Genomic DNA, 13,757 nt, shown 5'->3' with positions numbered 1-13,757 from the left:
CAGTTCCTGATAGAAATGGAAGTGCAGAACAATGTTAAATTCCACACAGCCATTGGCTGCACACCATAGTGACCCATTTATAACTTTACCCAATTGGCCACAGCAGAGAAAGTAACCTAAGTTACAACATGGAAGCCCCATTGTTTTATGAACACTAATTCTTTACACTTATTTTGTCAATATTTAAACAACTACAAATACATGTTATGCTCAGACTAGTATTTTCTTTGAATGTGGCATTCATGTGTTCAGTGTTTGATGTCCCTCTAAAGAATTAAAACTATTGCAGATATTGTTTGTTTTTTTTATTGTGGAAAATAATATAATTCTCTTTTATCTGTTTTAGATAAGCAATGGTTCTCATCGGAATGAGGCTCTAAGAACTTAAATCAAAATTCCATCTTTGCCAATTTTATTCAGGATGTAAATGCAGTATTATTGCACCAGAACGTCAACAAAAATGGACAAAGACAGGAAACCATATGGAACTGTTTTTCCAAGTAGGAGTTAGGTTGATACCAAGTTTATCAGCAAGTGTTGGATTACAAACCTACAAGGTAAAGAACGAAGGAGAATTGTTGAACTGGAAAGAGATCCTACAATGAGAGTTCCGAGCCCAGGTATCTGTCCAGTCCTAGTGTGCCTCTGTTTTGTGCAGAGGGGTTATGCAGCCACTCATCACACCTCCATTAAGGTGACCAGAAACCAAACAAAACACTTAGAAGGGGAAACAGAAGTTCATCACCGTCCAAAACGAGGATGGGTTTGGAATCAGTTCTTTGTTTTAGAAGAACACATAGGACCAGAGCCTCAATATGTGGGAAAGGTAATGTTATCCCTTTTAGTTTTGTTTGCAAACAAAAATACTTTTCCACATCAGATGTGTGTTTAATAGAGTGTTTGATGCATGCAATATCATTTATTAAAAGGCAAATAGTCTAAAATGGTACATTAAAATCAATAAATAAATTTGTGATAACCCTTAATTACATTTTAATGAACAATCATTACTTTGCTAAGTGGCTTTTGCAACATTATTACAGTTAATCTGCTTCATATCCTTTCACCTGCAAATATCAATTACTTAAAAAGAATTAGTAATCTTCATTCAGCTTATAATAGATATAAAATGTTTTTCTCTGTTTCTTTTTTTTCTCATTCAGTTTTACTTTTTACTACAAGAAAAATGACAGTCACCACATTATTTTTAATTAGTAGACCTGATCTAATGAGTTTTAATGGGTTAATTATCATATGTTGTTGTAATATGCGACACAGATTTTATAATATTGTATGTATTTACTGTGTCTTAGAAGACACATTACTTATTTACTAATTTGTTGGTATTTTTTACCTTGTGTTTTTGAGCTTAAAGTAACATAGTGGTCAAAAATAGATAAGGTGTACATTGTAAACAAAAAAAATACAATTTACTTGTTTGTAAAGTTTACTAATTTCTCTTGGTATCTTTTGTTATAACGATTCATAACAGCATACCTAGGTACATGTGGAAGGTTTCCACAAAGGATAGTATATTGTCAGTTTTTGGTATCTTTTTATTATTCCATTTCTGTATATCTATTTTTTATTATATTTTTACATATCTGTATCTATTTTTAGGCATATCCATTTTTTTTACACTAGATAAACTTATCATTCTCTAAAACAACATGATGACGGAAAGCCTCCAAACCATATATGCACAAAGCAATCATTTTAAGCATGCCATCATTTACTTTTCATTTCTCTTTTACAACCAGCCTTTCCCAAATGTATTTGATTTTTCTTAACCAAGACAAAAATTCCATCAGTATTTTACAGGAGAAGGAAAATATGACTGCTTTAAATGCTAGTAGTTGGATTGTATTTATTAATTTAGAATATAAAATTGCATTTAAATTGAAAATTCTCAGTTATTGCAATACAAGAACATACACTATATTAATAAAAGAAAATGAAAAAGCAGTATGGGAACTGCAAAATTAAGAACATAATCCAATATAAAATGAAAATAATTTATCATTAGAAAATTAAATAACTTTTCAAACATCTCTAAATACATTGGTCCTTATCTATTAATAATAATGATAATATGTATTATTATTATTATTATTAATAATAATAATTATAATATTGTATATAGCAATTTTCTCCTTGTTGGACTCTATTAAGTAGTAACAAAACAAAGATCCCAGCGAGGCAAGATATCCGTTCCTATTCAGGGGCACAAAGGTAGTATTCACTACATGCTTTTATGATTGTAAAATCCATTGTGCAAGAGCAAGGCTTGTTAATGAACCCAGATTATTCAGTTCAGTGTAATTTAAATTCACCAGCTTTGAGGAGTTTTAGGGGTTAAAGGGACAAGAAACCCTATTTTTTTTCATTTAGAGAATGCAATTTTAAACAACTTTCCAATGTACTTTTATAATATAATTTTATTTATTATTTTTTTGTATCATTTGTTAAAGAAGTATTGATGCACTACTGGGAGCTAGCTGAACACATTGGCTGAGCCAATAGTATGATGCAAAAAAGTGCAGCCACCAATCAGCGGCTCCTGATCCTACCTACCTATGTATCCTTTTCAACAAAGGATACAAAAAGACCAAATCAAATTACCTAATAGAAGTAAATTGGAAAATAGTTTAAAATCACATGTACTATCTGAATCAAAAAAATTAAAAAATTGGGTTTCATTTCAATCAATCAGCCAATGTGTTTTTCACTTTGACTATGAATCTTTTATATTCACACAGGTCTGGGAAAACCAAATGAAAGTAATATAAAATATGTGTGTTTAAACAGGTTTTCCAGTCATAATAAATAGCTAACTCTACTGATGAATTAAAATGTTCTTAGAAATAATTACTAAATATAGTTGACACAGGGTTAAAATGGTATCCATTTTATTTCAATATTGTGTTACAAAATCACAAATACATTAGCCTTGTGAAACAAAACTTATGGCTAAACAGTCAAATTTGAGCCCTCGTTCCTACCAGTTTGGGGTCTCAAATCCTTGTCATAAGCAGTTAATCTATTCTGTTTACTTTATGGGGCAAAGTCACTCTAAAGTAGCCTATTATCCCTTAAAGACACCATACAACACACACTCAATGCCCCTTACACAAAATAGATAATTACTCATTTTCAAATGATGGGTCTCCTGGTTTTCAGCTAACAAATGATTGCCATATAACTTGATCTGGGTTCCAAAGGGACACTTGTAACCCAAAATAAACACTACAACAGGGCAAGTGACCACTGTTTTGAAAGAGTAGAAGCCCTCTTTCAAAGGAGGGTGGCATGCCCATATGGCTATCAGCTAGTTTTCTTGGCAGAACCAAAGGCATATGGGGCAACATCAGAGGGTGGGTTATCTCCTGGGTTGCACATCCTTAATGCATAGACAAACTACAGAACCTTTATTTAAAAGCAGCAATTCTCATCTTTCAAATGAGTTGTCCTGCTCATTTGCCAGGTGTTTGTCTTCTTTCTCAGTGACCAATAGCTAATATTACTAATTTTGGGGTTCTGATGATTCTCAGAGGTCTTTATTAACCCCCATACAAATGTATTATCATTTGAAATAATGAGGCTGCACTTTTCAAATAAGGGATTTCATGTCAGTATAACTATCAATTGATTCACCATTTAGCATTGGCTAATCTCATGATGTTATGTTGCAGTTAAGATTTAAAGTAAATTAATTAAATAAATAAAATTGCAGGACCAACATGAATGTGCTAATTGATTGAGTGTAAATATAATATCATTTTAAAACAACAATTTCATGTTTGGTAGTTACATCTGCCCTGGGTGAAATTTGGACATGAATAGAAACATACATTGACAAAATTGTTAAGCCACCCATCTAGGGAATCAGAATTTTGTGTAATGTTTAAATGTATCTAATATTTTGATGGTTATATATTTCAGACAAAATAACAAAAATAATACAATGGGGACGGTTTATTATAGTACGAGCGAACATGATAAAATTTAGCGTATCATGTCTGCCGCACATAGATAAATGCCAACAGCATACACTGTCGGCATTTATCATTGCACAAGCAGTTCTGGTTAAATGCTTGTGCAATGCCGTCATAACTGCTGTTTCCGACAAGCCTAGTGGCTGGCACGGAAACAGGGACATCAAGCTCAATTCAGAGCTTGATAATTTGGCCCCAATGTATCTTCTGATCTTTAATTATTAATTCTTATAGCTATAAAATTCTAAATATGTTTGATGATTTTGGAAGATGAACTGAAGCTAAATGTGGGATCAAAAATGTTTTGAATTTTTTTAGAAAATAATGACTAGTGTGCTGCAATTTACCGATGTACATCACAGAAAAATGTATTTTTTTTTCATATGTTATAGTTTTTACCATATTACAGTATTTCTGCATGTTATAGTTATCTCCCAAATACTTTTGGTCTGCTGAAAAATAAAAGCATGAGTAAGGGTTGTTACCCGAAACGTCACTTTGTAATGTGATGTCTGCGTGATATAATAAAGGATAAATAATAAACCAGCGCTGTGGACACTTGTTGTGGATTCTATGTGATTGGGAGACTTGGCAGAGTTTCTGTTTTCACGTGCGCAGGATAGAAACTTTGTGTTGCTGTTTCATATTCAAGTGTATGGAAGAAAAAAATAAGGTATGGTTCGTGTGGGTACCTTACACAACAAAAACTTGAAATTTATCTTCAAATACAAGTGACAAAAGTCTAAAAACCAAAAAGTTTTTTTTTTTATTTAATATGAAAAATATTTCAATGGTTGTATTGTTAATTGTTTTATGAAAAGGATTTATAAAACTAATGAAGGAAAAGTTTTCCATTGAATACCATTTTAGTTGTATGGTAGTAATAAAAAACATTATACTGACTCAAATATTCAAAACATTACAAACCAATGAGAAACTGCCTGTTTGTGTCAGCCATCATTGCCACTGAACTGTGATGTATGCGACGAGGGGGGGGGCTGTCTTTAATGTGAGTTTACACAAAATAGCGTGTGCGTTTGAGAAAATAAATAATGATTTCTTTCTAGTAACACTTCAAATTATGCAAATGTTTATTCAGTTTCATTGTACATTCAATAGATTTGTCACACTTGGAAATATCACCTCTGAAAACCGGTTGAGAATGATAGGGCTGAAAAAGGATATTGCCCAGTAAACTCCCACAGAACACCTGAATATTCGTCATGTCTGCTATTGACTTTGTTAAAAAAGGCAAAAAAAACTTCCTTTGAAAACTATTGAAGCTGCGGATTGTATTGTATAATGTTAGAATATGTATGTAAACTTTAAGCGTGAATGTACTTATCCGCTATTGTGTCCTTTGGCGTGTATTTTTACTTATTTTAAGATTGCGATTGCTCATTCTCAATGTTCATATTTACATTATATTGAGAGCGCATTCATAATCGCAATATTCATATTTCATAATATTGCGATTGCAATTTTACTTTTTTATATTTTACAATATTGCAATCAAGATTGTGCAATTGTGTTTTACATATAATATTACAATTGAACAGTAGAAAACATGTTCTATATTCTATATATATAGATTATTATTATCATTTATTTGTATAGCGCCACCAAATTCCGTAGCGCTGGGTACAATGATAGGGGTATACAATGACAAAGATTTGTGATACAATACAAAACATAAAAAGACTAAACAAATCTAGCACAGGAGGAAGAGGGCCCTGCTCTGGAGAGCTCAGATGCATATTATTATAGAACATGTCTGCTACAGGGCAATATTGTGAAATTATATGCGCATTCATAATATTATGTACATATAAATATTGAGAACATGCAATCGCAATATTAAAATAAGTAAAAATACATGACTAAGGACGCAAAAGAAGATTAGCGCATTCAGGTTTACAGCTTACATACTTGTAAAATTATTGTATATAATACATATACATTAAACAATATATATATATATATATATATATATATATATATATATACATCATATACCCACAACCCCCCCAGCTCCTATAGATGTATAATTAATATGTTTAATTCACTATTGTACTGTACAAACAGGGGTTGGGTTTCTGTTGACACATGTAAATTGTATTTTTGGTAAATAACCTTAAACAGTACTCGTAGCCCTTTTGAATATTTTGGCAGCTTTCTCAACTTTGCAACGGATCCCTTTTGAATATCTTGCCACCTTGTGGCACCTTCAATTATCAGGGCCACAGTGAATTAAGTTGCACAGTTTCTGTCAAATCTGCCAAAATACTAAGTGAATCAATATCACTACTCAGTAAAACTAACAAATTGTTGCTTTAAAGCTTTCTGATTATCAGTAATAACTAGAATAAAACTGAGGACAGTTTTAAGTACTTCTTCAGTCAGAAAATCAAACCTAAGAGGTATTTTTCTTTTTGTACATAAGATATCTTCAAGGTTAAGAAAGGTATCAATGTGAGTTTCTTAAAAAGGTCTTGGTAATTAAGGTCTTTGCCTCATTTTTTCATTCCTTTCTGAAGATATATATATATAAAGTGAGGATTTTTAGGGGGACTTTCATATTTACAAAGATTTAGAAAAACATAAAATATTTTTTTTTTATTTTGCATCTAAAATTATTTTTTCACTGTACACAAATAAAGCAACTGCTAATCAGCCAATGAGCAATTATGCCTTAAGTCCCAGTTACACTTCCTGTTAGCTTCACAATTAAAATACCAGCTCTTACTTAACTATTAATTTCAAGGAAAAATAATTTTAACTTTTAAATGGTGCTTTTTAAATTATATACTATATAGTAGATTGTTTTAGAATTTACTGTCTCTTTATTTTAAAGTTATTTTCAACCATTGCAACATCTAAATATGTACTATATAGAGACAAATCAATTCACATTCACAACATTATCGGGACAACAATATCTCGGTTGGTGGGAAAATGTGCAGGCAACTTTGTGCTGACATCTGTGAAACCATAATCCTTAAAGGGACACTGTACCCAAAAAAATTATTTCGTGATTCAGATAGAGCATGAAATTTTAAGCAACTTTCTAATTTACTCCTATTATCAAATTTTCTTCATTCTCTTGGTATCTTTATTTGAAATGCAAGAATGTAAGTTTAGATGCCGGCCCATTTTTGGTGAACAACCAGAGTTTAGATGCTTAGATGCCTTCTTTTTCAAATAATGATAGCAAGAGAATGAAGAAAAATTTATAATAGGAGTAAATTAGAAAGTTGCTTAAAATTGCATGCTCTTTCTGAATTACAAAAGAAAAAAATTTGGGTACATTGTCCCTTTAACCATAACCCATACCAATACTGACCTCCTTCTTTAATATAATGCAACATAAAACATAACCAAGTAACATTGTTTGTCAACATTTATAAGTATATATAGACATAAATAGATGTTATCAATCACAGTGCATGAATTAACTTTTGTGAATGTATACAAGTATACTTAATGGTGTCCTTTGCTAATTGGTTTAATGATTTTTTGTTGGTGTCACAGAAAATAATTTTGTCTAGCAAGTGAAAAATGTGACTGCTTGTTATTTAATTAAATTTCAAGCCTGCAGATATAACCAATGTTTATAAGATCATATAAAAAATATGTTTACCTTTTGAAAAAACTAACATTGTCATCTCCCATTTGCAAACACCTAATATAAACGCAACTAATTATTAAAATTCTAAGTATTAATATGCATGTAACTGGCTCTTGCAATGATATTCATATTTCATGGAAAAAACATAATTGTATTTTTCTGCATCACAGTCTGTTATAACCTACATTTTATGATATCTTAAGGTACAACTAATCTAGTGTAATCTTTATTAATGCCATATTTGCTAGACACTGGGTAATTCTGATACAGCAGACAGGAAATTGGTAATCATCTTGAAAATGTGTTTTGAATGTTTTGAGGAAATTGTTATAGCCTCATTTTTAAGTTCCTATTATGAGTTTGGTTTCTAAATATTATCTTTGTTTCATTATTTTTTACATCATTCCATGGCTTAATTAAACTCTAACATTATAATGACTTCCAGAGATTCAACAAAACAACATTTTTCGACCATAGCAATCCATTAGTCATCTACTGTCAATTCTTTACTCATTGTTCTAGTCTCCTATGCTCTCTGGAATACAATCTGTAACAAGATGACTTATATCCATGATATTTTCATTTTTATTTTTAGTTATTATTTAATTTTGTGCATGTATTATATTGTTAAATTACATCTACAATTTGACACTTCTAATAAAAATAAATGGATAAATTCAGGTCAGGAACAAGTTTTAAAAATATATTTTTGAAATGCCCTTTTTTTGTATGAAACAAAGAAAAGGTAAGTACTTCCCTTTAAGTAAAGCCGGTAGCAATCTGGAGCCTTGGAAAAGAGATACAGTTCTAGATGCATCATCAATAGGTGTTTTATGTTCCTTTAAAGGAATCTAAAACTCAAAATATGTATTTCACAATGCAGATATGCCATTTTAAACAACATTCCAGTTTACTTCTATTATCATTTTTTTCTCTGAGTATCCTTTGTTGAGGTAGGCTCAGGAGCAGCAATGCACTACTGTGTGGTAGCTGGGGAATGGTGGCTTCACACATAGGCCTCTTTCCATTGGCTCACCAGATGAGCTCAGCCAGCCAGTAGTGTATTGTTGTTCTGGAGATGACTTTCAATAAAAGAAAATGAAAAAAATATGATGATAGAAGTAAAGTGGAAACTCTCTTAAAATTGTATGCTCTATCTGAATAACAAACGTTTAATTTTACCCTTAAAGGGACAGTATATAATAAAATTATTTTTCCCTTAAAGGGACACTGAACCCAAATTTTTTCTTTTGTGATTCAGATAGAGCATGGAATTTTAAGCAACTTTCTAATTTACTCCTATTATCAAATTTTCTTTATTCTCTTGGTATCTTTATTTGAAATGCAAGAATGTAAGTTTAAATGCCGGCCCATTTTTGGTAAACAACCTGGGTTGTCCTTGCTGATTGGTGGATAAATTCATCCACCAATAAAAAAAAGTGCTGTCCAGAGAACTGAAGAAAAAAAAATCTTAGATGCCTTCTTTTTCAAATAAAGATAGCAAGAGAACGAAGAAAATTTTATAATAGGAGTAAATTAGAAAGTTGCTTAAAATCGCATGCTCTATCTAAATCATGAAATAAAAAATGTGGGTTCAGTGTCCCTTTAATGTGTTTACAATTACTTTTTTTACCAGCTGCAGGGTATAAAATGTAAAAGAGTTGCTTTTCTAAGGCTTATTTGTGTATATGAATTAGCTGATTTTGTGTTTTGAAGTCACAACCTAATAAAATGGGTTGAGCTTAAAAGTATAATTAAATCTCATTACTTTATCACATTGTGTAAATATACCTGCTTCTTTATCTTATATCTGTCCATAAACCAATCACCAATACTTGGAGAGTACAATGGAAAATTAACATTGTATTACCTTATCTCTTCTATAACCCACTGGGAGTGGAATTTCTTCTACTGGCCTTGTTAACACAGAATTACCATCGTATTTGAGGGATTCTACTCAGATTCTGAATAAATTGGAGAATATACAATGGGGAGAAAATTATATACTCGTTACATGTGACGTTATGTCCCTCTATACCAGCATTCCACATGATGGCGGTATAGAAGCGGTGGACTTCTTCCTTAAGAAAGATCCCAATTTACCTGAATTACAAAGAGAATTTATTCTTAGAGGGATACGTTTTATTTTAACCCACAACTATTTTAGCAACAATGGGACTTTTTTAAACAAATATGTGGTACAGCGATGGGGACCAGGTTCGCGCCTAGCTACGCGAATTTGTATATGGGCTACTGGGAACTAGTTTTCTGGGATTCATGCCCAGCTAGCGCGGACCTGGTCCTCTACAACAGGTATATAGATGACATCATTCTGATATGGAAGGGGTCTAGAGAAGATTTAGAATATACCTTAAAAGTCATGAATGACAACACCCACAATCTCAAATTCACATATGAGATGAGCAATAAAACGATCAATTTCCTAGATCTAAAAATTGACATCAATGAAGGCAAACTGGAGACGTCCACTTTTTTAAAAAAAGTGGACTGCAATAATTATATACATAGAGAAAGCTGTCACCTCAACAGATGGAAGACCAATATACCAAAAGGTCAATTCCTTAGATTGAAGAAAAATTGCTCTAATCCCAATAAGTGGGAAGAACAAGCTGCCACTCTTAAAGAAAATTTTTTAGAAAGGGGTTATGAAGAAAAGTCCCTAATTGAAACCATGGAAGAAGTCAGGAATAAAGACCGTAAAGATCTCCTGGTATATAAACCCAAAAAAACAATCAACCATTTTGAAAATAACCAACTCACTGTCCCGTTCATAACTGAGTACAGTGAGAACAGACACATTGTGGAGAAAATCATTGAGAAGCACTGGTCACTTTTAAAGAATGACGAAATCATAGGGGACAAACTGACAACCGACCTATCTTCATATATAGGAAGACGGATAACCTAAAGAGCAGACTATCCCCAAGTATACCTAAGGGGATAGAGAATAAAGTAAGGGATGTATTTGGTAAAGAAATTAAAGGATTCTTCCCATGTCTAAGTTGCAAAGCCTGTAAAAGAGGTGTTAAAATTAAAGAATTCACCTCATTCAACACAAAAGTGAAATACAAGATCAATGATCTGATAAGATGCAGTGACAGAGGAGTTGTCTACATGATATGGTGTAGCTGCGGACTTCAATACATAGGGCAAACGTCCAGAAGTCTTAAAGATCGCATTAGAGAACATCTATTAAAGATAGAACATGGAAACACTGAAACAGCCCTCTATAGACATTTTACCACTTACCACCGAGCGAGCCATAAAGATTTTAACTACATAGGCATACAACTAGTGACACCAAATTGGAGGGGCGGTGACTATGAGAGACGCCTACTGACTGTAGAATCCAAATGGATCTTTAACATTGACTGTCTTTACCCTAGAGGCTTAAATAATAGAGAGGACCTCTCACACTTATTAAGTACAAAGTAATATTTTAGGACTCTTAGCTAGTTAGCATGTATCTTCATACTAGCTTTTTTAGCAAAGCGTTACTATCATATAAACCATAACAATAGGCTCTTTTAACATTAGACGCTCTTATTTTATATAGAACTGAGTACCTACATCCCATTTTTAAGTCCCATTTTTAGCCTTATTTTAGTCTGTTCTGAGAGAAGACGATTTTAGATACCTATGAATCTCCAGATAACCCTTTTTGTATTATGGATACCATTACTATATGTACCTTTATTGAATGTACACCCATTGTATCCCCCTATTATATCTCCTTTTTAATAGATGTCCCTGGGCCTTATTTATGCATTTTATATATCCTATGACTATAGTCTATCATTTTTACCAATTTATCATTTTTACTAATTTACATTATAATCATAATCTATAATTTTATGACTCTAGTCTATCATTTTTACAGTAATTTTAAACTTCTTTTAATTCCGAAAATTTTTAAAATTGTTACTAACTGTAAGATTGTTATTTATTTTGGGATTGTCATTTTATTATGTGTTATGTTTAAGAATGTTACCCACTGTATTTCGAATATTGCTCATATTATTTATTATTTATTATTTATATACCCCAAATATGACCACCTCACATGGAGCTTACATTTGCCTAATTAGTTTATGTGGGAACTCCATATATAGCATTAATGCCCCCATTACGAATAACGTCATTTGCCAAACTACCATAGAAATAATGTAACCGGAAGTACAAATAACCGGAAGTAAACAAACATGACGTCCGGTCCGATGCTCATGAATTTATTTGCCAAACTGCCACAGAAATAATATAACCGGAAGTACGAATAACCGGAAGTAAACAAACATGACGTCACTTCCGGTCCGACGCTCACGAGTTTATAAACTGAGCGATCGGCAATATACATTTCCAAAGATCTAGAATGACAGAATGGAATAATATTGATCAGTAAAGGATATACTGATCAATTAGGCATGCAAATACATTACCCAAAAACAGAAGTATAAGAGTAATAGAACTTCCGTTTTTTTGGCGCCAAACCCGTTTTTTGGCGCCAAAACGAAGATAATTCATTGGCTGTTGATATATATAAATAGAGCCACCAATACTCACCTTTAGTTAGTCTTGAGAAAGGCCTTTTATAGAGGCCGAAACGCGTTGACAAATTTGGTGAGCATTATTTCATATCTTTTCATATGTTAAAACGTTATTGCACTATGTTGTTGTTTTTTAAATTACAGGGATAATCGAAGTTCACATTGCAAAGATCAAGTAAAGTCAACTAGCACATAAAAGTCCATTACCATCACTCATATGGAGAAATTCATAAGGAGGATCATTCACTAATATATTTTTTCTTACTAAATATCACTTGGATTTCATTTTCATTTTTATCACTCATATTTTTACTATTTTTACACTTTCACACAATTTTACACAATTTTTACACTTACCACTAGTGTTAGGGGGATCCCCCGTTCATATTACACTTTTATATATACACTTGGATTATTTCAATTGGATTTTATATATATTATTTTTCACTTGATTTTTCATCAATATTTGTTTTTTCATCACTGTTTTTTCCACTGGATTTCTAGACTCATTAGCCACAACTAAGAATTGTACCACAATTCCTTTGGACAATTTTCCAAAAAAACTCTTTTTAGAAACTTTTGGTTCTTCTTAAGAGATCATTTAATGTGACTCTTATTTTGTATATCCCCGTAATTGGTGATATTAATTGGTGATATTAATTTGTGGAATATTGTATTTTTATTGTATTTTTATTGTATTTTTATTGTATTTTTTACTGTATTTTTTATTGTATTTTCCACTGACCCGATTATGTATTTTTAACTACATGTTCACTGCATCTCATTTTCGTATATGTTACATGGATCCATGGTTTTAATATATGTTCAAATAAATGTTTTTGATTGTTATTCACTTTCTTGTTAGAATCTTCCTTTGCCTCTAGTTGGCGCTCTCGGATTGTTTTGTTAATTCTTGTTAACACAGCTTGGCCTCAAGGCCAAAAACTTTTAGAATAGGTGGGGATACAACAGGCTAAATAAACTAATTGAAATGCCAATATAAGGTTAATGGAAATACTTGCAAACAATTTAATACATTCCAGCAGGTAAAGTGGATCATTGGTAACAAATAAAATGGGAGAACATTTTTGAGTAAACTGTCCCTTTAATGTCCCTTTAAGATAATTAAAAAGTTAAATATGTTTAAATATGTGTATTTAAGTGATGATGCTTCATTTCATTTAAAAAATGAAGGGAAAAAGTATATTTTATAGTGTTTTTTTGTATTTAGAGAACATTTATAAGTAATAGTATTCACGTTGCAAAGGTCAGATTAGATTTTAAGATTTGCCTCTAGTTTTCAAAATGTAAGTATTTATTAAAAAAAACATATCTGTTCAGGAAGTTATCAAATGTGCATTACAATGTCTTGCTTCTGATACTTTGCCCTTTATTTTCTTTACAATGTCAGCCCCCAAGTCCATCTGCCTTGTCAATAATCTGCAAAGATCGTTTACAGCTATCAGTGACTCATGGGCAGACCTTCTACCCTTTATGGTTTATGTAAATGTAATTTGATTATTGCACTTTGCTAATTTGTCCCTAAGGTCACGGCACTGTTGATACTTT

At 31.9% G+C, this 13,757-nt stretch overlaps 1 protein-coding gene across 3 annotated transcripts in view; it reads left to right on the top strand.

Moving 5' to 3' along the window:
• Positions 1-477: 477 nt before the first annotated feature.
• CDH18 (cadherin 18) overlaps positions 478-13,757 on the top strand; it is a 951,076-nt gene continuing 937,796 nt past the window's right edge. For all 3 annotated transcript variants that reach the window (XM_053714609.1, XM_053714610.1, XM_053714611.1), the window contains exon 1: positions 478-826. In XM_053714609.1, the coding sequence (XP_053570584.1) occupies positions 602-826 (225 nt within the window). In that variant the 5' untranslated portion in view covers positions 478-601. The remainder of the gene's footprint in view (positions 827-13,757) is intronic.

This window comes from Bombina bombina, chromosome 5, assembly GCF_027579735.1.
Source record: "Bombina bombina isolate aBomBom1 chromosome 5, aBomBom1.pri, whole genome shotgun sequence".
In the NCBI taxonomy this organism is placed as follows: Eukaryota; Metazoa; Chordata; class Amphibia; order Anura; family Bombinatoridae; genus Bombina; species Bombina bombina.
Note: the sequence above shows the minus strand (reverse complement) of the source record. Positions and strands in the feature narration are given on the sequence as shown.